At 41.6% G+C, this 24,560-nt stretch overlaps 2 protein-coding genes across 10 annotated transcripts in view; one reads left to right on the top strand and one right to left on the bottom strand.

Annotated features, from left to right (window-relative positions):
• PPP3CB (protein phosphatase 3 catalytic subunit beta) overlaps window positions 1–11,935 on the top strand; it is a 50,939-nt gene extending 39,004 nt beyond the window's left edge. For 2 of the 7 annotated variants that reach the window (XM_063338923.1, XM_063338922.1), the window contains exons 13-14: window positions 1,474–1,503; window positions 3,193–4,941. In XM_063338923.1, coding sequence (XP_063194993.1) covers window positions 1,474–1,503; window positions 3,193–3,371 — 209 coding nt within the window. In that variant the 3' untranslated portion in view covers window positions 3,372–4,941. Of the gene's footprint in view, window positions 1–1,473; window positions 1,504–3,192; window positions 4,942–5,503; window positions 5,564–6,127; window positions 6,200–11,453 lie in introns of those variants that run through there. The other 5 variants (XM_063338921.1, XM_063338920.1, XM_063338925.1 and 2 more) reach the window with 3 other exon arrangements.
• ANXA7 (annexin A7) lies at window positions 6,988–24,235 on the bottom strand. 3 transcript variants are annotated; one of them, XM_063338919.1, is made up of 14 exons: window positions 24,115–24,231; window positions 21,600–21,788; window positions 20,350–20,407; window positions 17,233–17,449; window positions 16,810–16,917; window positions 15,640–15,683; window positions 15,156–15,258; window positions 14,772–14,866; window positions 13,987–14,100; window positions 12,600–12,770; window positions 10,933–11,103; window positions 10,749–10,824; window positions 9,427–9,539; window positions 6,991–8,892 (listed from the first exon to the last, which is right to left on the bottom strand). In XM_063338919.1, exons 3-14 carry the CDS (start codon window positions 20,404–20,406, stop codon window positions 8,770–8,772), a joined length of 1,392 nt encoding a protein of 463 aa, XP_063194989.1. In that variant the 5' UTR covers window position 20,407; window positions 21,600–21,788; window positions 24,115–24,231; the 3' UTR covers window positions 6,991–8,769. The 3 variants fall into 3 exon arrangements, with proteins under 3 accessions (XP_063194988.1, XP_063194989.1, XP_063194986.1); XM_063338918.1 differs by lacking the exon at window positions 21,600–21,788 and having other exon boundaries at window positions 6,988–8,892; window positions 15,640–15,680; window positions 24,115–24,235; XM_063338916.1 differs by lacking the exon at window positions 21,600–21,788 and having other exon boundaries at window positions 6,997–8,892; window positions 24,115–24,233.
• Between the last annotated feature and the right edge of the window lie 325 nt (window positions 24,236–24,560).

The raw sequence follows: 24,560 nt of genomic DNA, 5'->3' as shown, positions 1-24,560 counted from the left end.
TTACAATTTGAGAAAGTTTCTTTCCCTTAACGTAAACATAAATAACCATCCATTCAAGTGGCTTTTTGATTTAATTCTAGGGTTGCCCTTGGCTCTGTAGATTTAAGTGTAGGTAATATTTTTTTTTTTCTTTTTTCTTAACCATGGAATGGGTGGCATGTAGAAGTTAAAACGCTGCATTACTGCTAACTATTCCACATTATTTTAGTAGCACTTAGTGCAAGTACCTGATTTTATTTACTTTTTTAGCATATCTCAGTGGCAATTACAATGTAATGCAACAGTGAGGGTGAGGTTAAAGGCATAGTGCAGGCAATTGAAAAGTCATAGCTGCTGTTTGTCGGATAGGAAAAAAGAAGTAATAAACTTAAGTGGCTTTAAAGAATTCTAGTCTGATCTAATGCCATATTTTCTTATTAGCTTGTTTTCCCAACATTTGCTTGAATACTCTGTTATATTTTTGTTGTTAACAGTATGTATCAAGCACTACACAAGTAGGTTTACCACTACATATGCTATTTTTGGGTAATATTTCTGAAATTGTGGTATTAGAGGCAGGGCACATAGTAGGGGAGGTAAAAAGTTGTTACCATTATTGAAACAGTTTAGGTCGTAGTTACAAAGTGTTTTCTTTAGCAAATCTGCCCTAATAGAAAGTTATTTTGATGTCCTAATAACCTTATGTTAAAGCTTTGACTTCTAGAGCTAAAACAATTGTGAAGGATCTTACACCTCAGAAATTACAGCAGATGTCATGGTTATTTAGTTCAAAAAACAAGCAGTAGGCTAGATTTTTTTTCATATTTGTATTAATTCACCCACCAAGACTATGTTAAATCCAGACCTTCCTGCTGTAGACTTTGTTATTGATTCAATCAACAATTTATGAGACATTGTAAATATGACTTGCACAGCTCAGCTCTTGAGTTACCCGCTTTAGATTAAAGTAGGGTGAGAAATTGAAGTACTAGTTAAACTTCAGGGAGCTAAACATAAAGAGAAAAATAATTTCTTGTTATTAGAACACTGCTAGTGTTATTTTTATAGTATCCTTCCTGGTAATTTAATGAAACCCACTATAATGCATTTTAATCTTCAGAAATCATAGTCTCCAATAGATTTTTAGTATTTTTGTTTAAACCATAACACAACTTCAATATCAGTTGAAATTTTCTGTTTGCTGTCTTAAAAAAAACAAACAAACAAAAAAACCAACAATGTGCAGTTAATAACATCAGTTAATTAGTGTTGTTTTGATATACTTTTAGTTGATAAATTGTATGAGTTAAAAATCTAGAAGTTTCACTTAAACTTAAAACCAAGCCCCCCAAACCTTAATTATCATTTTAACTAACTGTAATTTAGCCTGGCGTAGCATACTATATTAAATTGATCATTGCCTTTTCTGCTGTGCGATATTACACTCTTCATCTTTCTCATTCATTTTGCATGCATCTGCTCACTTCTGTACAGCCACTGTAGAGGCAATTGAGGCTGAAAAAGGTATGATCAGAGTCTTTGCCATCGGCAGAGATCTGTGGTGTCTGGGAGGGAATTCAAAAGTACTCTGTGTGGGTGTGTTTTACTTTCAACTTGCACAAGCGGAGATGAATCAACTGCATTGATTCATCCCTTTTACATGTAACATTCATTTCTGGCTTCAGGATGATGGTTATCTTGAATATTTTAGGGAAGTTCTTGGGGGTTTTTTTTGGTCGCTTTTTGTTTCGTTTTGTTTTTACAAAATACGCAGTAGGTTTTTGTATGATAGCATGTTGTGATATGTGGTGTTGTCTTGAAGTCCTTAAAAATGCTAGTGTTTAGTGTTTTTTTTCTGCATTCAACTGCAAGGTTTTGTTTGATTGTGCGGGGAGGGGTTATATGTGGAAGGAGGGTTGTTTATGCATGCCTTTTCTCATAAAAATCTATTTTAATGGCTTTGAACATACGTTTTTAAAACTTTCCGTAACATATCTGGTAGTGCAAGACGTATAAATTAATGTTGTTTTTTTCTATGGATTTTGAAGATAATTTGTTGACCAAATTTACTTCCAGTATATACCCCAGCCTGCCAGTATGAGGCATATTAAAGTCCATGGATTGTCAGTGCTTCTGTGCTAAATAAGTTGTATACACCTCCTTTCTTAGTGGTATTGAGCAAAATGCCATCAAATTATTCGGTGTTCCGAGTGTTCAGCATTCAGATTGTTGTCTTTTCAGAGATACTTTAATTTCCTCTTGCTCACTATTGAATGAAGTGAGTGACCAAGAACGTAGCAGCTGAGAGCGCTACTTCCGGGGGTTTTCGGATTTGGTTGCAAAGCACCATTTAATGACTGTATTCTTTGTTTTTTAATTAAGGAAGTCAGAGCTCCAAAAATATAAACAAGTGCCATATTCTGTTCTCACACACACGTTCAAGAGGTCCTGTTGTTGTGAGTGAAAAGCTGTACTTAAAGCTCCAAAGAATTCTTTCATCCCAAAGAATTCAGTCTTATTTACGTGGTCAACCATTTTCAGGTCTAAATTCAACTACAGACCTCATTCATTAAAATAACCAGTAGCAAAATAATACCTGTTTTCTCTACTTACTTTAAATACGTTTGTATTTAAATGAGGCCATTGTTTAACCACAGTGCTAACTCGGTGATTGTGGTTGTGTCCATTTCCATCATCCCCATGATTAGCGCAGAACGTGAACCACATCCCGCCGTTCTGCCTGCGTGAAAACAGCGGGATCAGGCCGTCGAGGCGCCTGCGGGATGTAAATCCGCTAGGACTTCCGTAACCCTTTGCCTCTGCTGCACTCGCTGTGCTGCTTGGATCTTACTGGCATCCCACCCAAGAGAAGGGGGATGTTAAGATGCGCCCGAGGCGCTGGGCAGCGAGAGCAGCTGGTTCTGAGCTGGCCAGGCCGGGGACCGGCAGAGGCAATCAAGTGGGCTTAAACCCCTTGATTCCCGCTTGCAGAATATTTGCCATACTTAGTTCTTTTTTGGTACAAACCGACACCGTGATTGCCGTTGAACGGTTCAGGAAAGCAGGTTAGAGAAGCTTTTACTAATACAGATGCAGAGCCGGACGTTTCTTTGGCTGATTTCTTACCTGTTTTTAAACATCATTTGTTAGAAAAAGTATATGCTTCCGACTTATTTTTCCATTACTGACATATCAAATTTGCATTTTGTTAAGCAATACGAGGATTCTCTCCGCAACATAAAATCTGCAGTTTTGAAGAAGCAAAAGGTTTGGATAGGATCAATGAGAGAATGCCACCGAGGAAAGATGCTCTTCAGCAAGATGGTATTAATACTATAAACACAACAAATGCCAATGGAAACAATGGGACTGGCAACAACAATGCACAGTGACCACGTCAGCTCCTGGTTTACTCACTCATGTCTTGCCTGAGAATTCCTAATTACTGCTTTTTGATGTGACAACAGATGAAATAGCCAGGGGGATCGCCGGAAAAGTGACTACTTAACGTGAGGTGGAAAACCATCCGGCTTGATCCCGCTGAAGACAGACCATCATCATGCTTTCGAGACAACAGCCCCTCTCTGTACGTGGTGTCCCAGCCTCCCGGGAGCGAGCCTCGGCGCGGAGCCTCACCTCCTCCCCAAACCCACGGTGGCCGGCTGCCGGAGCTGCGGACGGGAGCTGGGGAAAGGATCGGGCTGTTCTCACTAAAGCACATCTAGACTAGCGTCTTATGCTTATTGTTGTCAACACTTTTAAGTTTACAAATGGGATTTTTCTTTCAGTAGAGGTAGTTTGTTCGTTCGTTCGTTTTTTTAAAAATCAGACTTTCAAATACAACCCTAAGAGCTAACTATTTATTAACGGACATCGGTTTCATGAAATGTCTTTAAAACAATAGATTAGAATGGTCTTAAAGTATCTGAGGCTGCAAAAAACTGTATTTTAAATAGACAGAAAAAATGCCAAAAAAAAAAAAAATCTCAGTTGGTCATTCTGTAAAATGCTGACCTCAGGTTTACTCCTTAGATGTTGCTAATTCTATATTGTATTCACTGTATTTTTTAGTTACAGCTTATCAGAAGATTTCTATGTAGGAATGTTTATTACTTGAACACAGATTTAAAAAAATATTTAATTTAGAAACTTTTTTGCCCAGCTTTTTCAAGACTCTTCCCCACCTTGAATTTTAAAAAAAAATAATATTATATATACTAATTTTAAAAGTAAGGAAAATATGGAAGCGTTAATTTTAAGGTACTTTTAATTGAACTTTGTACATTGTTTAAGTAAATTTTGATTCATATCAAGTCTGTAAAGCTTGGCATTGTATTTTGTGTATGCATGTTTTCATTTTGCAAATATTTAATATATAGACCTATGATGTACATCTATAGGTTACCTAGGTGTTATGGGTACTTTTAGTTTATTGTGAGTATTACGGTTGCATAAATAGCTAATAATCACCAGGCTGAATAGCTGCAAGCTTTTTATTATTTTTAAATCTGTAAAGGAAACTGAGACTGTATCGGACATACTTTTTGTTTAGGCAAAGCAGCGCGTAAGCAATTGCTCTGTTCAACTGCTAAGGCATTAGTGAAAGTGTAAACTTGAGACTGCATGTATTTTGGTATCTACAGGACTGCTTGGTTAAAATAAAAATTGAAGCCCTGTGCTAATTTGTTCACAAATAATGGACTGTACTGATTGCCACTGTACTTTGTTATATATTTTGACATTTGCTACGTGTCCTTCTCATCCCCTGGAACACAACTTGAAACTTCTGTCACTAGAGTTCATCTCCCTCTTCTTTTTTTTTTTTTTTTTTTCTTTTTTGTTTGCCATGAAGTACAACCTGTACATACCCCTAAGTTGGAAATTTTATGCATGTTCTGAACTATTCAAGTATTTTATAAACGGTAGCACACAATAAATTTTGTGCATGGGCTGCGGCTCCTATCATTGTGTATTGGTTTTATTTGGCATACGTAGGTCTAAGCTGACCTTGAAAACTCTTTAGAAATACTCTTCAAAATTCAAGCTACTGAAAAAAATAGCCTAAAGGGTCAGATTTAACTTGTGGAGAACTAGTTTAATGTAAATGCGATTTAATTTAACGGTTATTGCTGCTTCCTTTTTTCCTTTTGAGTTCTCTCATAAATAAAATACCTAGATAGTCTCTGTCTGCTAAACTGGACATCCATTGTTGGTTCGTAGGAGCTTGAAAGAGCAGGGATAGTTGAGCCCAGAAAGGCTGAGAAGTATTTAGCTCTGGTTTGTGTCTTGGTTTGAACTGAACGTCCAAGACACCAGTGTGTCCTGGGGCTGCTTTTTTGGGCAGAAGGAGAGGACTGACTGTTCCGACAGTCGGTGCAGGTACCTGATGTAGTCTTTCTGGTATGTTCTTCTTAAAGTGAGGACAAGCTGCTGAACAGGATGAGAGTTAAGATAAAAGATTAGAAGAGTTAAGTGTCACACTATTGCTAATGGAGTTTTAATGTTTGATTTTACTTTATTGCAGATGCATTCTAATTGGAAACTCTTCTCACAGTTTGAGTGCAGAAGATCAAGTTAAAAAAAGGTAAGTTTTTGGGTTTTTTATGAAGCACCCCCGTAGTCGCGAGCTGTACAGTCTGCGTACGATGTCGTATCAGAGCAGAACAAACACGAGTTACTGACGTTTTACATGGTGAGCACTGTGATGGTCTCTTCCTGCTTGAAAGTGCTACTGGAAGATTTCTCAGCCTCACAAGACAGTGTTTTTCATTATTTGGTACTCAGTTGTGATTAGTATTCTGGCTAGCTGGGGTTGTGTATGTGGAGAAAACACAGATTCAATCTTTGCCTGGGAAGACCTCGTAATTGGAGGGAACCAGTTCCAATACTTGTGTGTCAGTAAGTGCCCAGCTGCCGTGGTGCTTCCTTGAGGATTCCCTTGCAGTATCCATTGTCTGTAGCAGATTTTGCCAGCTATGGAAGCAGATCTGCAATAAAGTAAAATTTGTTGGGCAGTTGTTGACCTGATTTCTCATGCTGTGTGTCTCCTGTCACCCTTTAAGCGAGTAGTCAGGTAACAGGAATATGTCTGTGGGCTTTCTTCATTTGGAAAGTAGGTACTTATTTTTTACTACTGTGTTTCTGAAAGGTGGCGTCTGGAGCAGCCTCTAATTCTTGCGTTGGTGGGGAGAAGAAACGATATCCTCCCTCCCAGAAAACTGTAAGTAGTTCGCATTGCCTGTTTTCTGCTTTCAGTGTTTTAAGGGGGTGGGAGGGTGGGAATTCTGCGTGTCCTTAGTCTTTTCTTGGGTAGGGAGTGGAGAATGGTTGGCAATAGCTCTGTCAGCCAAAGGAGGCAGGGAGCAAAAGCTGTAAGAGGCATGGTTGGTTGGTTCCTGGTTCGAGCTGGAGCTTTCCTGCCCTGCCCGGGGCTCGGTGGACACCGGTGGGTCCCAGGGAACCGGCCGCTTCTCCCCGACCTGCCGGATTAAAGCATCTTGTGCGGCGCTGCTGCCGGCGGGGCAGTGGCGGGGAGGAGGAGTGTTCGGGGCCGGGCTGGGGGTTCTCGCTGTTCTGAGAAGCGTAAACGCATTTTACTCAAGCTGAGAGGCCAGAGACGGTGCCCGAGTGAGGGTGGGTTTGGGGTTGGTTTTTTTTTTAAATCAGGGATTCGTGCTGTGGAGAGACTTGCTGCCACCTGGTGAGCCAAACGGGGACGACCAGCCGAGCTCGCCGAGTCTACCTGTATTTAGTTTAACGGCAAACACACAGCTTCACCCAGCATTATTTATAGCGCTAAACAACAGCTTTCCATTTAAAGCTTACTAAATTCCAGTTGTGAAATGGAGAAATTGCTCTAGTCGTATCTCTTGAATTGGGAAGATTGGCCTCTAGCAAAAGGACAAAGTGGTTGGGATTGGGGCTGGTTTTCTCTTAGGGAGAGGTAGGTCTCGCCTGGTTTGACTCCGAACACTTTTGGAGGGAAATAGGCTCACAAACAGCTTTTTTTTTTTTTTTTTCTAACATTTAATCTTGAAACGCCGTTATGTTAGTTACATAGAGGCAGGATAGACAGTATCTGTTCATTCTTTCCTTGCCAATTTTTTGCTACAATTTCAATATCAATCATTCAGTTCTTGTCACCCACTTAACAATTCTTTGTTGCTAGCATGTAATGAAAATAACTTTTTGCCATAAAACAGGTGAATGTCATTAGGACATAGAGCCCTATTCGTCTGTTTACTTTTTTGTAGTAGTACGTACGAGCCAGACTTAATCGATATTCTTTGAATGACCAGTGAGGTGGTGGGGATTTTTTTAGTCACGTAAAAAGATATAGATGCACTAATATGCTTTAATTATTAAATGCTGAGCTGCTTCACTTGTAAGGAAGTTTGTGAGGAAAAGCAAAGAAACAAGAACCAAAGCTTATGAGAATCTTGGTCAACCTTGGAAAGCTATTGACAGATATATCTGTATCTATATATAAATATATCAGTGGATACTTGCAGCAAGGGTGACCAAAGTAATGCAGAGCGGAATGTCTTAATCTCCCCAAATCAACTTCCATCTATTGTTCGTGTTTGAAATAATTAATTTTAAACTGAACTGAGTTTAATATCAGAAAAAGTATATAGTCTGAAGTCAGATTTAAGTTACAGAACACTGACGTAAGTGAAATACTTAAGCTTTTTCAGTATAGTAAATCTGATATCTATTATTGTTTTGCAGAAACCTTTACGTATGCGCTGTATAAGAGTGAAAGCTTTGCTCTATTAGGATCGGCTCTACCAGCCCCAGCCACTTTTGTTTGAGGGATAACAGAAATAGGGTTTTGCTGTTTGTGTGAGCACGTTCTGTAATACAATTGTTATTTGTTAAAGCATTGCGTAGAAATGTCAGAAAACACATTGCTGGCTGCTGAACTTGAAGCTTCTGTTGTATTTATGGCTGGGGACGGATTCACCGCGTCTTTCTAAAAAGCCAAATGTGCTACTCAAAGCTGTTCTGTTTTAATCCTTTGAAAACATCCACATAGTCATTTATATTGTCTAGGTCACAGTCGCTTTCAGTTTGGATTTACATGTGTTCTGTAGTGTTAGCCTTCAGATTCTGGCTCTTTTCATTGCTCAGTCATTTGCTGTATAACCCACTCCTTTACAAGGAGATACTTCAAAATTAGTTCCAGGATGATTTCTCCTTCCCATTGCACCTTAAGCATGATGGTAACTAACCACTAGTGGTAACTTAATTTAAGAAATTAAATAAGGGCGTACAGTCAGATTCTGCCAAGGTCCTTAAGCTGTCAGTGTAACGTGACTTAAACTGAGCACTTGCATCTTTTTCAACATTATGATGGAAAGGCATTAAAGGGGAGGTGGAGAGTGCTTTACGTCCCAGCCTGGGGCTTTTTTTGCACAGTCAGCTCAGCAGTTCAGTTTAGGCGTTTCAATGAAGTTGTTGAGTGCTGGAGATTCAGCTGAGACAAACAGTTTAAACACCCGGGAGTCTGGCAGAGGGGAGGTGGTTTTGTCTGGGTCAAAAGGACTCAGGCATAGGGGCTAATAGACAAGATATATATCTTTTATTATACAATAAAGAATATTATGTGCTGTAAATTAAGGCAATTTTAAGTGCAACAAGCTTATGGAATGATCAAGAAGGCATATTTGATTATACAAAGTTTAAAATTATTCTTTTACACATAAGGATAGTCAGTGTCTGCATAAAGCATGTTACATGTCCTTCAGTTTGTTTTAAAAAAGAAAACAAAAACCCAGATATCCTCTTCTATTGACCAACAATTGCCAGCAGCAAACGCCTGTAATCACCGCTTGTATCACTTGCTATCATTGTAGCCAAAGTCTTCTGATACATTTGTGTGAACATCTGTTTAATTTGCACAAGGTCAATCTATGCACAGAAAAAAAAAACAAAAACAAAAAACACAAAACTTAAACAGAGTGTATGACTGTAACTCCTAGGCAGTCACCCCACATCTCCTCCCTCATAGACTAGCGAGCATCATAGACTAGCGAGCACGTGCCAAGGGTGAAACGTGCGATTATTAACTCTGCTCGTCTCAGGGGGCAGCCGGTCCCTCTAAGGGCAGAGGAGCAGCTCCCAAAGCCGGGAGCCCGGCAGTTGTTAGCGCTGCCCTCACTCTTACAGCTCAACCTTCCAACGTGAGGTGCTCATCTGCGACATGGGCAGGCAGCCACAGTTAAGACAGACGATAAGGAACGTTACTATCTAGCCAGAGATAATGAAATTGCTGTGCAACACCTGGCTTTAAAACAAATTAACTCGTTAATCTAAATCTGAACCCCATAAAAGCTTCGTTGCAATACGTGACTTCTGCAGCTGTGAAAGAAGGACTAAGGGAAAAGCTGGTTAGGGGAGACAGCTTTCTGCTCCGTGCGACATTTACAGAGGAAAGTTCCTTACCTCGCTGCGAGTGACTATAATTCTGATGAGGGTAGAATCGTCTGTGCCAGCTCCTTTCATAGAATAATAAAGTCTTTCTGCAAAAAAGGCTGGGCGATTTAAAGCACATTGCACTGCAATAAAATATATTTTTAGGATTAGTTCCAGTATTGTATGCTGTATCGCGATACCTGGCAGGATCAATTCAGGAGTTTTGCTGTAGAGAGCTAGGGGTATTGATGAAGATCCAGTTACTGGGGATAAATGGAACTGTTTTATAGAGCTAAGCTTATTTTCAAGCTGACCAAATGAGTTATTTCCTCAAATTAAAACTTAACGGTTATTAGCAGTTAACTTCTCTGGAAGTGCTTTTCAAAGCTGGCTGAAACCTTAATTCTCAACTAGGTCATTTAAAAACGGTTGTTCTCCTTGGATAGCTGGTACTGGGATACAAGGTATTTTACTCAAGTTCCATTGCCACAATCTCACTAAGGAAAGTACAACTGTAAAAAGTTCTCACTAGTTACAGAATGGATCATGTTTCAATTAGATTGTTCACTCTCAGACAAGCCTTTATTCTTCTACATGGTTCTCAGAGCTGATTTTTTTCCCGCTAAAACTCTTGAGCAGAATATAATCTGGGAAGTTTTTGCTTATCCATTATAGCTACAGGAATGCTGTCATTTTGGTAAGCACCAGTAGGACTGGTGTCTGCAGATTTACCAGTAAATCATACTGATTCTTACTGTCAGCAAATTGTCCTAAATTTGAACTGCTTTACTATGACAAATCAGCAGGAAAAAGTGAACTCCAAACAGGTCTTCTATTGGGCTGAAGTTTTCCTTACAAATGCTGAGCTTTTTGGGGGTAGGTGGTGGTGGCGGGGAAGTGGGGTGGAAAGGGAACTGCCTAAAGTAGGTTTGTGTTGGTTGTGAGATCCTGTGTGGAGGGGGTTCAGGTGTCTGTGCTGAGGTGCCACACACCAGAGTTGCAGCTCTGTTACCCTGGTACTCACACCATTCTGCAGCGCTCTGAAAAACGCAGCTACAAGCAGTAAGCAGTGACCCTTGTTTCTGTGTCGTTGCCTGCCTTCCCAGAGAAGTGACCAGCACTTCCTATGTAGCCTTTTCTTCTTTCAAACTGACTTCCTCATGGTGGATGCTTATTTTCTCCAATTAAGCGTAAAGTGAATAATTTGAGTAACTGAAGTTACTTTTGTGCTAGCAGAGTCTCACGTTGTGTGTTCATATGCCATATGGCCAGTGCTGAATTGGATTCTTCTTCAATTACATTACAAGGTTTCATTCCTAAGGGATAAGGGGAGGAAAGAACGTATCGCTTACAAATAGCCTTCAAACCACGTTCCACGTTTCCAGAAAATTCTCGGTCAATGCTGCTTAATAAATCACGATTGGCAATCTACAAATAAACAAGATTAATATGTGGATAATGAAGTGCAGTAAAAACCAGAACCTTAATTTAAAATACACCGACCAAGCTCATTTGAAATTAGTGAAGAACTCCTACCCTGGAGTATGCCTCAACCGTTGCTTTCAGCTGGGGAAAACTTCTGCTTGCCAGAACCATATTAAAGCAAGATTCATCAGTCCCAAGTCTTCCTTCACCTGCTTGGTACAGACGCTGAGCATCTTCTTGAGCTTTTTGATAATCCACAGTTTGATTCTCATCCCGATTACCCTAAGAGCAAAGACAACAGATGTCAGATGAAATCACACAGAGAAGGTTATGCTTTAACTGCTTGCAGTGTGGACCCCAAGCATGTATCTTCAAAGCTGGAGGCAGAAAGTGTAATACCAGTTTGAAATACATCACATTGCTTTAAAACTGCTCTTTGGTTTAATATTTTTGTAGGCAACAAATACTCAAGTGGCCCAGAACCCAATCTGTAGGGCATGCTTTAAACCGTAGATAGACTGACACAGATAATTTCACCCCTACATACCATCTCATACTTCTAATTAAGTACTGTACTTAATTTTCTGTTTTACTTAATAATGTAAGCTTTCTCTTGATTTGTTTTTTCCTAGGCTTCAAGTTGCAAAGAATCTTCCCAAATGAACTAATGAATTATCTTACTGAATATGCACACCTGAAATATCTCAGGTCTTCTATCTTATTTAGAATTTGCTAATTTCAAGTAAGAATGTGTCCAGAAAGCACTTACTACAGTTGTAATATGTCAGTAGAGCTTATATGCCATTTTACATGCTTTGGTTTTAGGGTTTTTTTGCTGCCCAGTGCATGGATGGACACTGCTAAATATACTGGCTGAGTACACGCTCTCCAATACTGTTGTATCTATAGTGGTTAATGTAATATTTATATTATGTGATTGTCAATTATTGTAAAGTCCTGGATTTATCAAAATAAAAATTAGCAGCATGAGCTTCTCAAGGTTTGCTTTCTTGTGGATTTTGACTTCTTAATCCAAATACCTAGTGCATAGCTGAACTCTCACAAAGATAGAGGCAAACGAGATAGAGAAGCGTCACAAAAATTCTAACAGCAAATAGGCAGACTGATCAGAGAAATGTGGGAAGTTGCATTAGTACATATCTCCTCCTAAACAAGGATAACGGGAAGTTACTATTCTTCAATGCAAAAAGAGCCCTACTAAATGATAAGGGGTAGGCAAGCTCCAGGGTTCACCTGAGTTCAATAGTAGCACCTCCCTAATTCTGGTGATGTGAAGGGAATACGGTGTAAGCTGGGAGGTAAGTTTCGCCCCGCGGTGCCTCTTAGCTTGTTTGTAGGGGTTCTACATACCATCAAGGTTATCCTATCAGATGCACCCAAATTATTTTCCTAACATATGCAAAAAATAAAAAGCATCTTTAACAGCAGTGTGGAGCGCTGCTTTATAGTACCATTTGATTGCATCTGCACAATAAAGTATTTACACATAAATCCTCTGAGATGAATACAGGGTGCTAAATTAGGTCACACAATTCGTCGTTGATTTGTAGACAGGAAGTATCCCTTCCTTGAGGGAGGGACTGAAGTGTCACATCTTGTCAGCAGGGAATAAATTAATGGCCCAGGGCTAATTTCTTAAAAACCCAGCTCTTGCTAAGCATATGCAGGCAACTTATTTCTGGAGCCATTATGACTGCGTGCATCCAAGTCAGACTGTACACCATTATCTTACCAAAAAAAATAAAATTAAAGCTCACTTGGCACATAGATATAAGTAATCGTTCAAAGTGTCCTGATGTGTCTGCTCTGATGTCTTGTTCGATGTCCCTTCCAAATTCTGATTTATAGCACTTCACTATTTCTCGTATTTCCTGGTTTGTCCTTGTGCACAGGATCTCAATCAGCACTCTCTCCTGAGTGCCTGCTCCCTGTAGGCAGAGGAAGAGAGGCCGTAACTACACAGCACTACCTGTTCAGTTTTCTTCAACTGTGAAATTAAGCAGCCATCTGTTATTTCAAAACTTAATACAATCTGCATTGTAAGAACAGTATCTTTGCAGTGTGAAAGCACCAAGTCTTCTGTATACTTAAAATGGAATGAAGATTCCTCAAACGTTCAATTCCATGCCAGTTCAAAGAAATACCCCAAAACTATACATCCACAACAGTGGCATCAGCCAAAGTTAACTGGAAAATGGTTCAGGAAAAAAATTCTTTGGCAGCCTTAAGCTGGAAACATACTGGATGAAGGTAGAGCCTTATGATAATCATTAAAGCCAAAGATACACACGTAAATTCTGTTTTGGTCCACGTACAAGTGTGTTCTCTATTTCAAACGTGGCCACTTCCTCACTGTGAGGCACCAGCAGGAACTTTTTATAGATGCCTCCCTCTCCTCAGAATAAAAATTGAGTTCTGTGTACTGTGAGATCTCACTGGCACAATCATCTCTACTCAGGCAAGGATTAGATAGGAGTGGATCTATGTGAGGCTTCTAGGTAATGTTATATTATCAATTTTTTTAAATGGTCAAGAGTGGCTACTGCCTCCTCAAAGCCAGGTACTCATTTAAGCTCCACATTCTTTAGAAGGTCTGCATTCATACATGAGTTACGTTACTCGTTTCCAGTATCAGCTGGCTGCTGGAAAACTGGATGTACCAGTTTACCCGAGTTAAAAGTTTAAACCAGCTATCTCACCAAAACTCTAATGCATATTAATACTTGAACAGATACATGTATCATCTGACCTTAAGAAAATATTTTGTTCGTTGTTGTCCTTTTAGAAAAAAAATGGGATAATCAAAAAATATCTTTCAGTAACAGTGGTTTGCTCCTAGTAAGGAGAGGTACATACCTTCAGTTTAAACAGTAGTTACAGTTTAAACAGCACCCTGGCCCTTTCTAGGTTCTAGCAAAAATTATGACCAAGTAGCAGAGAACGAAGTTCTGTCCTGCAGCATTTCATCCTCTGTTGGATGGAGAGCTGCTCTGAACTGGTTAATCTTGCAGAAATTGGCTAGAGCTGGGTGATGCAGCAGAAAATAATTTTAAACGCCAGAGTCCTGAAATCTATTTGCCACTACAGGGGTTTTCAACAATGCAGGGATCAGGTATTCTCTTTTCTCAGGCAGGAAAACCGTACCTTCATTGCATGACGTAAACTCCAGGCATCGTAGTAGGTGCTAGGCATGAAGAGCGCTAGAATCAATTCCTCCACGTTTCCACTTAACTCGGACTTCAGATCTTTAATTAAATCCTGTTCAATTGTAAACACAAAAAGAGCTTTGGAAAGTGTTAGATTATATACTGAAAAAAGATCAAACTCGAACTTACTTTTGTGACTGATTTCTACCTTTTTGCTGTTTTGCCTGTAAAGCTTTGGTTTATTTCTTATAAAGAACTTCCCCCTGTCCAAAATTTGGCAGCTCAGCTCTTCTTCATTACTTCCTCACTAATTAGGACCTAGGCAGGTCCTGAAAAAATGCCACAACTATAAAATTTCACTTTAGGTTGCAACAATGACAGAGAGAAGAAATTAAATTATCTTGGCCTTTTATTGACTTAACCAATCCTCAACTAGTTTCTCAGTTTGTTGCTTACGAAAAAACAGATTTCAGTGCTGTTTGTGTGCATAAAAAAACCCAGTAGTTTTCAAACACTAATACAAGGACAGTTTAAGCTTGATTATTTTCTATCTATCGAGCGTTATAAAAGCAGAGAAGCTTCTGGTTTCACCAGCGACAGAGCCAGATGTCGGGACAATACCATGTTAAATACCAGATGTCCCCGAGTACACATGGAAGATAACCAAAAGAAATGCATTTTAAAAAGGCCCAAACCACTCCCCAGGACTAAAATGCAATCGGGCAGTTAAAGCAGCAGCTAAAAGTTTGTTTGTTTACTGATTCAAAGAACTAAGGAACATACCTTGCCATACATAGTCTTGAAAGCTGCCTTGATTTTTTGCCTCTGATCATTGGAGCGGTTAGCAACAACATCAATGATAGCCTGCTCATCAGTTCCTTGGAAACAGAAGGGCAATTTCATGTAAGAACTCATAATAATCCCTCTGAGAGTAGGCATTTTATAATCTTGCATTTGGGCACAGTTGCATAATAAATGACTAGCATTTATGTCTACCAAATTTTCTGTGTAACTTTGTCTACTGAATTGCCCAAGTCATTTTGAAAGCGTGACTTTTGAAAAGCTTGGGGAGAAAAAACGTATGGTTAAATAAAAGTTGACAAAAAGGACAAAATGGCTTTAAGGAGTTAGCTCAATAGAAATTTTAAGCTTCGGTTGCTTACTTACCAAACCCTTTCATAGCTTTGCGTAGAATTTCTGCATCCCTTCCAGCATCAAAGTTTGGAGCAGCTTGAATTGTGCCCTGGGTACACTGAACCATTGCTGCAGGCTGAAAATAAGAGTGACATGTAACTAGCTATCCTGCACAATATAAACTCAAATTAAAATCATAACTTTGGAATCAGTATTTCAGAAGGAGTTGTCCATTAGTTCCCCATTTTTAATCTAACACAGAATCAGGACAACGTTTAGTTGGGTTGAACAGCTTTGGCCACCAATGCCAAAGCAAAGCTTTTACCCAAGTGTATGGATGAAGATCTACTTGGTGAGCGAGTATACACAGATACAGGGTTGTCATTTTGTTCTGGTTGTACTATAGCTGGGAACTCTTGATGCAGAACACACTGAAAATTGTTGGAAACCAGTTGTAAAAACATTAAAACTACAGACGCCATGTAAAATTGATTACAGAAGAGGATGCAGCACATACCGGACCAGGCATTGGTGACGGTGCTTGTCCACCAGCATATCCTACTGAAAATAAATTCAAGAACAAGGTAAAAGGAATGAATCAGGTCTTCTCTTATTGTGTAAATGCTATCTAATAAGAAAAGAAAGCCATTTACAGACCTACCACTGCACAAAACTTGTTTCCTAGGTAATGATACCTATCATGATCAGTAACTGAACTTCTTTCCCTTGGGAATGATGGGAAGAAGCAATCAATCACGGTCATATTCTGGTACATACACTAGCAAGGCAGTTCTAAAAATACTAAACTTACTGCTGCTGTGGGAACTAGAAGGATCTCCTTATTAAATATTGCTATCTTTGACAAAAGCCAATATAGCTCATGCAAATGAAGTATGTGTGTCCTGTGCTCTCTTTTAAAGTCATATTATACACTTAAAATGTCTAGCATATAAAGGATAAATATTAAGAATTCATTGGTGCAAATAGAATTGAAGGAATCTCATTTTGTGATCAAAAGCATTGTGAATACAAAAGCTACGACTACATTTTTTTGTACTGGACTTTTATTTTTTTAGCCATAATATATATCTACCACTGTTATAATTTTAGCAGAAGCTTAGTTATTATTAGAGTTAAGGAAGCAATTATTAAAAAAAAAAAGGTTTTGCTTCTCTGAATTTCTTGCAAACACAACTGACACATTTCATGACAGAAATTGTCTTGATGGTAACTGACCACTCAAAGCATTAAAAACACTGCACCATTTTTAAGCAACTGTGTGCGTTCTCCTTTCCACTTCCCCCACTATGCTGGGGATCACCATGAACAAACAGATCTGAAAAATGCATCCGTTTCTTTGAGCTAACAGAAGAGCTAGATACTCATTGAATGTGATCTCTGGATTTCACAGTTCTCATCAGATACTTCCAGTCTGAAGAAGGATAAGCACCTAAACCGCTACATCATGACCATTAATCAGTGACAGCCATCCCTTTTGGACGTAGCACCTATAGAGATGGTTCTCATCAGCCCTTCAGTGGTCTTGTCAAGAAGGGTGGTAGGATGTGTACAGCACACAAACCTCAACAGCTAAAAGTAACAAAGGTAAGGGCCTAATTTGTTACTACCTATCCTGGGATCTCTTGGTTTAACCTTGGATGCTTAACGTTTCTTAGCTATGACATACCTGGAATTTGTGCTGGTCCACCTCCAGCATAGCTTTGGGCAGGAGGCTGCGGGTAGCCACCAAAGCCAGGGCCAGCGGGAGGCACACCAAACCCAGGGCCTGTAGGAGCTAGGAGAGGAAGAAAGACTTTAGCACGCTTCATGTGTTGTACTTGTGACGCGACATGAGCCAGATTATTGAGCAAAGCTATGCAAGAGACTAATTTCTCTGTGTCTGTGCAGTGTCCCAAAACCATCACGGCCCTGCCATTAGCATGCGGGTATTTCCTGCTAGATAGCAATCTGGCCGGCTGCCTACACGCTGCTGCCTAAACTGATCACTGAACAAAGCGGCTGTTCTTGACTACTTCTACCCAGCACAGGGAATCGTTACACCAGAAATCACTCCCGAGGTGAGTGATTGTACTCTAACAAAGGATCTTACCTCCAGGATATGGTGGCATTCCTCCAGCCTGGGGAGTTCCAGGGTAGCCCCCAGGGGCAGGGTATCCCCCTGCGGCAGGATATCCTGCTGCCCCTGGATATCCAGCACTCGGTGGTGCTGCAGGGTAGGCCCCTGCTCCTCCCGGAGGGTATCCTCCAGGAACAGCGGGATAGGAGTACTGACCAGCTGGCGGATAGACAGACTCTTGTCCTGTCGGCTGAAACACAAAAATGGATGTCTGTATGCCTGCTAACAGGACATTACAGTAAAAACTCTCAAGCTACCAAAATGTCCATGTATGTGTATAATAATGTGAATTATATAATTAGATCCAGCACTTGAAGCGTCAGCAGCAGAATTCCTGAAGCCTGGATGGGGGCCTCCTGGTTGAGTTTTCTGATGCGTCTCCCATGTTGACACTGAATCAGAAAGTGCTGCAGGGTGGAAGGCACCTCTGGATGGCCTCTGAGCCCATCCACCTTGAAAGCAGGGCCCGCTTCAGCGTTAGATGAGGTCACACAAGGCTTTGTCAAGTTTTCGGTCTCTCCAAGGGACGCTGAATCCACAGCCTCTTTGGGCCCCTATTCCAGTGTTCGACTACTCTCATAGTGAAAAATGTTTTCCTTAAATCAAATTACAATCATAACTTGTTGCCAGCTGCCCTTTCACTGTGTAACTCTGACAAGAGTCTGGTCCCGATGTCTCTATCACTCCTTCCTACATAGCAGAAGACTGACTAGATCTCTGCTTAACCGTCTCCAGGCAAGCAGCCTTCCCTGGACACGCTCCTGTTTGTCCATGTTTCTGTTGTACTGGGAAGCCACAACTAGACACAGTATTCCAGGTGTGCCCTCGTGAACACTGAGCACAAGGAATAATCATTTCCTTTGACCTGATGGCTTCGCTCTTGCTAAAGCCAGGTATGTCATTAGCCTTCACCCCCAGGTACACGCACTACTGAGCCACATTCGACTTGTCAACCACCTTTACTGGAAAGCTGCTACTTCTATCCCGCTTAAGTAAGAGGTGAGCTCAGCTAGGCTTGCTCTCTATGAATCATTAGGAGCTCACCTTCTGTTTTTATAGGACGTCTAAGAGCTTAGTATCCTTGAAACTTCTGCCTCCCTTGCATAACCAGTATTTTCAAATGTTACATGGTGAGAACTTACAAGAACTGGGTTTTTTTTCCATTTCCTTTGCAATCCAGGTTATAAAGCATGGACATTCAATGACTAAATCTGGATCACTAAGTCAGACTGAACATCTATTACAGGTTTTAAATAAAAACAAGTCAAACATCTTTGTTTTGCTTTGCTTTGCCTTTGTTTTGCTACACATGGGACTTAAAGTCATACCACACAGGTTGCTATTACCATTAAGGTACATTAGAAATATTTACTTGGATGACCAGGATGTCTGAGGGAAAACCCTGTAAGTTAAAATTCATATACTTGATCTTAAAAATCAGGTATTTAAAATCAGCTTCATAATGAAGCACAATGTACAGACTCATTACTCACTTGCTGAAAATCATCTTTACTGACTAGCTTTAGAAATATGTGTCACACATTACATGCAGTACACACTCATTCTTGAGCCCAGAAAACAAATAAACTGCAAAGCAGCGAAGTCCAGCTCAGATGTTCTCCTTGGGTTTGGTTGCCCCAAGATTTTTACCCTCAGATTACTGGGTCCAGGCTATATAATATTCTCTTCCCCAGCGGTACAGTCTAACCTTTCTCCGACAGACTCAACAAAAAGATTTTAATGGAATTTAGATTCACAAATCCAAAATTAGGATCCTCAAAAGCCCTGCTCGGGTAACTATCACCATTACAGAAGAAAATAATTTCATATTGGTTTTTGCAGTGGTTGTCACTTTGGGCATCATCAATCAGACTAGGAAACCTAGAATTGTTGATATCGAATCTAAAGTGTCTTTTAAATTAATCGATTGAAGTTGGCTGTATTTTAGATGCTAGCTAAGAAAAAAAAAACATTTTCAGATGTAGTTAACAATAAATTACAGCTACAATCATGAGGGTCCAGCAGAACCTTGCGGGGAAAGGCAGAATAAACCCTGGCGTTAAGAAAGTCTGGCTTCTAACATGTTTGTCTTTAGTTTGACTGCCTTAAGTGTTTCAGAAGTAGTAAGGGTAATTTGTAAAGCAAAACAATGGGAGAAGTTATTGCATGTATTTATATGCATGTGTTTATATATATTGCATGTTATTTATAGCTTTTCAGTAGTTTAGTAGGATTCAGGCTGAGCTCCATGCTTAAGTCTAGTTCTCTACTACATAAAACACAGACCATATAAAATTCCCACAATTACAGTATGATCAGTGCCATACTAATAAAAGCACACAGTTGCATCTAGCTTTGAAAAATGATGCAGGCACATCAAAAAGACTGAAGTATCAGCCACACCTGATACACTCCAGCCTTCCATTAGAATTTTTAGTCCATTCAGTCATGAGCTGAAGGTGGAACAAAGTCCTGCGGCTGAAGGATAAGGAGGTCAAAGTCAAGATAGGGTGTCCTTTATCCTCAGAAAAATATTTACTTGGTGTCGTATGAAAGCTGGGCTACTTGAGCAAAGCGTTCCAAGCTCTTCCTGAGGGTAACAGCCACTGAAGTTTGTTCAGCATCTCTGTAAATCCTGGGATATGGGTATGCAGAATATTTGGTAGAGACTATGGTAGAAACTGGTTCAGATATTATGTCTCACCCTGTATGTAAAGACCCTCGTATTTATCTAAGAACTCCTGATACTTTAAAAAAATTATTTGCTGAAATAGTTAGCTATATAAAAAAAGACGAAACTCACAAGAGAAAGATAAACTACAACAAGATCAAACAATCAAAAGCCTTTCTGGAACAACAGGCAACATTAAAAAAAAAAAAGAATCTTAAACTTCCTTCTCGGCATTCTTATGAGACAACTGTAAAGTCATCCTCAGGGATATAGAGACAAAAAAAAAAGACCATAAACTCTAGAAAATACTGTATATGAACTGACAGCTACTATTTACACATATAGAGAGCATAGTAAGAAGGGGTATTCACAGAATATAAATACAGTAGGAATGCAATACATTGAAGAGCCATACTTACCGGATAACCAGGGAAAGCAGGGTAGCCACCAGAAGGGGGATAACCCGGGTATGACATTCTGGGGGAAAAAAAAAAAAAAGGTATTTTCACTGTCAAGACACTATATATGAGTTTGTAGTAGTTATTTGCTTGCTAATTATCTGTTAAATCACTTACTTGAACAATATGTTTAGTAGGTTTAGAATTGCTCGGGAGTACTTGACAGCTATTAAACCCACAAAACCTTTCCTTTTTTTCATTCACATGCCCATAGCAAGCAGGATTCAGAAGGGAAGCATCTTCAACTTTGTAATTAACTATCACTCTTATTTAGGTTCACATAGACATTGAAGCACGGTAAGAGGCTTGAACCTCCAAAAAAACCTCTGAAATACAGGATACACTTTGAGGTGCCAGCAGGAGGGGGATGAGCCCTTTGCCAGAACAGGAACAGAAGGGTCAGGCTTGAGCAGGGCCCAGGTCTCACACTGCACCAAGCACCTCTCTCCCATCACCCTGCACTCCTCCGCTCACAGGGGTAGTTCCTGTGAGAAGAGCAGTACCCTATCAATCAATCACATGTAAAAGGATCAATTTGATAGTAATGTGTGTAATCCCCATCCCCTACTTTATTTGTGTAGAAGATTCCTGTTTCCTGCGGGTAACTGTTTATTCTATTCCCATTTTTAATAGAGGGGCTTGTGGAACAGAATGGGACAGAGATCATCCCCCATGTTGCCAACCAGTTAGGCAGGGAGTTTCTAGGCCATTAGCCAGGTTACGAAACACTTAATGTCAGGAAAAAAAATGTCATGTTGACGCTAACCAGCCAGATTGCCTGATCAGGGCCTCGGAGTTACTCACAGCATGTTTCTAAGACAGTATGCACGTATGAAAGGACATAGGAAATATAAAAATGAATGCAATACAGTGAAAGATTATTCAAATTTCTATGTATTCACTAGCCCAAACAGATTTGAAAGCAGAAGTCTTACTGCATTGGACCATTAAGGCAATGGGTGCTCATAGAATTAAACATCTGAGACTTAATGTGGAAAACATGAAAACTTCCAAGTAGGTTACTTCAAGAGCCCAAACCAACTTGCAGAGAACCACAGCTATGCAGTCTCACACTGATAAACTTGGATCATCACTTCCAAATAAATAAAGAGGGAAGAACAACATGAGGTGTATTTGTAAATCTATGCTTTAATCATAAACACTGCTAATGGCTATTTATTTCCCTAAAAAGAAACACCTTAAACCCGTACCTGTACAGTATTTATTACTGACGGTTGCTTGAATGAACTTTAAATTTGGCTTTCAACAGTGCATTTCTTTTGGTATTTCTGACTGTAACACTAGTTGTAAGTCCTTTCAGGAACAAGATGACCAGCAACACTTCCTTCCAAGATCAGTTCCGCTCTTTCCGCTTACAGGAAAATATTTTGTCAGCAAAACTGAATATTAAAAAACAAACAAACAAAAACTTCTTCAGCTTTTCCGCCTTATGTAATTCAACTAAACTTACACCATTAAGAAGACAGGATTGTAAACCCTGTAAAACTTGTTGAGGTGCACTGGATCATTTCCACTGTACAACTTACAATGTTTTTCATGATGCATAATCAACAGCTGGTGATGGCAACTCAGCTGTTTAAACTGCTGTAAAAAGTGTAATTTTTACAATAATCTTTTGACCATATTAAAATATATCAAATTTTAGACTCATTGGTAAGATACTTAATTATAATGAATTTAAGTTTTCAGCTATGTCTCTGATTCACTAGCAAACACATTCTGGCAAAAAGCCTTTTAAGGCATGAGTTTCCAACATTTCATTTTCAAGCAAACAAGCCATCAAGGCTATGTTGTATTTCTGATTACCAAATTAACCACCCATTTAAACATGTGCTTTACAGTGCACCAGTAAATTGTTTAACACTTTCCTTACTTTTGTTGTACCAGTTCCTTTTCTAGGATTCAATTTGTGATGCGAGTTCTCTTGGGCCAGGTACTGGGAATTGTGGTATTTCATTTAATCATTCCCCTCTTAACAGGACACGGATTCCTATTTGTCATTCTTCTGAATTACAAAAACAAAATAAAAATGTTTTCTTTGCATTTGCGTGATCTAGCTGCATTTTTTTTATTTGGAAAAAAAATTTAGAGCAATAAAAAGGTCAAATAAGGACTGCTGCTTCAGGCCTTTTGTAACTCAGCAGAAATGATGCTGAGGGGAGACCTTATTGCTCTCTACAACTACTTGAAAGGAGGTTGTAGAGAGGTGGGGGTTGTTGGTCTCTTCTCCCAAGTAAGAAGCAACAGGACAAGAGGAAATGGCCTCAAGTTGTGTCAGGGGAGGTTTATATTAGATATTAGAAAAAATTTTTACACTGAAAGGGTTATCAAGCATTGGAACAGGCTGCCCAGGGAAGTGGTAGAACCTCATCCCTGAGGTATTTAAAAGACAGATAGATGTAGAGCTTAGCGACACAGTTTAGTGATGGTTTTTGTCAGCATTATGTTGACAGTTGGACTCGATGATCTGAAAGGTCCCTTCCAACCTATGCAATTCTATGATTCTATGCTAAATTGAGAATTCGGACTTGTCTCTGACACAGCAATATTTACAGAAACAGCTTTCAGTATGTGGATATGTTTTCCAGGAGAGAAATTAAGTCACTTACACAACATTAAGTACTTCGCAAACACCAGCCTGACGCTGCCATAGCGCACGGCCTCACTTACCTCCGCATAAGCATCCTCAGAGGCAGAGATGTAACTGCTTTTATAACCGAAATAGCAACAGATTTGCCCATCAGACGTTAATTTCCACCCCGTTTTCCCCGGCCGGAGCATAAAGGCCAGTCCGGGCACGGCCGGGCGCTGTCACAGCCCGCCCTGGGGTGAGTCAGCGGTGGCACCGGCCGCGGGCCGCAGCCCCCGCCGGTTCTCCTGGGCGGGCCGGAACCGCAACCTGAGGGGGAAGTGTCTTCTTTGGCGGGGGTGGGGGGGGGGGCAGATGTAGCTCTGAGGGTGTAACATCAGGGGACGCGCTAAACTCGGCGCGTGGGGCAGGAGCTCGACGGTACAAAGCGAGAAGTCTTCCCACAGACTGGCCCTGGCCCTGGCCCCGGCCCCGGCCCCGGCCCCGCACACGGCGGGGCGGAGGAGGCACGGCCCGCGCACACCTGCGCTCCAGCCGCGGCCGCCCCCGCCAGCACCACACACGCCCCCGCACCCTTTAAAGGACCCCGCTTGGGGCCGCCACCGCCCCGCCCGGAGCCGGCCCTGCCCGCCGGGAGAGCCGCCACCCCCCTCTGTTTCGGGGCGGGAAGGGCGGTCATGTATCTCTCCCCGCTCCCTCAGCCCCGGGCCACCGCGGCGAGCCCTCCGGCGAGGCACGGCTGCGGGCGGAGACAGGTATTACTCTATTTACTTCTCCCGGGGCGACCGGGACCTCGTCCCCGCTCCGCACCGGGAGGGCAGGCCGCCGGCCGGGGGGTTGCGGCGCTCTGGGGCGGGCCGCTGCTTCCCTCGGCGGGGCACCTGCCGAGCCCCGAGCTGGCGGGCGGCCGCAGCTCCGGGAGCACTGCCTCGGGATGCCGCTCGGGTCGCCCCGGGCCCCACACGCCCGTGTCGCAGGGCGCGGCGGGGCTGAGTCCGAGTTTCCCCCGTCCAGCCCCGGAGGCGGTGTGTGAGGAGAGCCGGCGGGGCCGGGCCCTGAGGCGAGGGGCGCACACAAGTCGTGGCCGGCCCACCCCTGCCCCCCGGCTGCCTCACCTGAGGGGAAACCTGCGGAGCCTCCGGCCTCTCTCCCGCAGCTGCACCGCAAAATGGAGTCTGTGGGGCCGGGCGGCACCCGCTCCGCCCCCGGCACCGAGCCCGCCCCGGCCCGGCCCACGGGCCCCGCTCCCCGCGGGCAGGGGCACGGCGCCCGGGTCCCGGCGGGGCCGAGGCGGGCCGGCAGCGGCTCCCGGTGGTGGTGGCCCTGCTGACCTGGGACCCCTTTTCCTATCTGTGCAGGTTTGCCCCATCTTGCTGAGGGAAAGCTGCAGTATGCCCAGTTCTCCTTCAAAACGGCTGAGAGGTAAGTTCAAAGGCGCAAGTGCCACAGAAAGGCAGAGGGACCTGCCTGTGGAGCTGTGTCAGGGGAAGATGCCATCCCACGGGAGGCCTTAACCACCCACCTTGGAAAGGAAGGGAGAAGTCCACACTGCAGTTTCCTC

Source organism: Chroicocephalus ridibundus, chromosome 6 (genome assembly GCF_963924245.1).
Source record: "Chroicocephalus ridibundus chromosome 6, bChrRid1.1, whole genome shotgun sequence".
Lineage (NCBI taxonomy): Eukaryota > Metazoa > Chordata > Aves > Charadriiformes > Laridae > Chroicocephalus > Chroicocephalus ridibundus.
The sequence above is the reverse complement of the archived record's forward strand: the minus strand, read 5'-3'. Positions and strand labels throughout refer to the sequence as shown.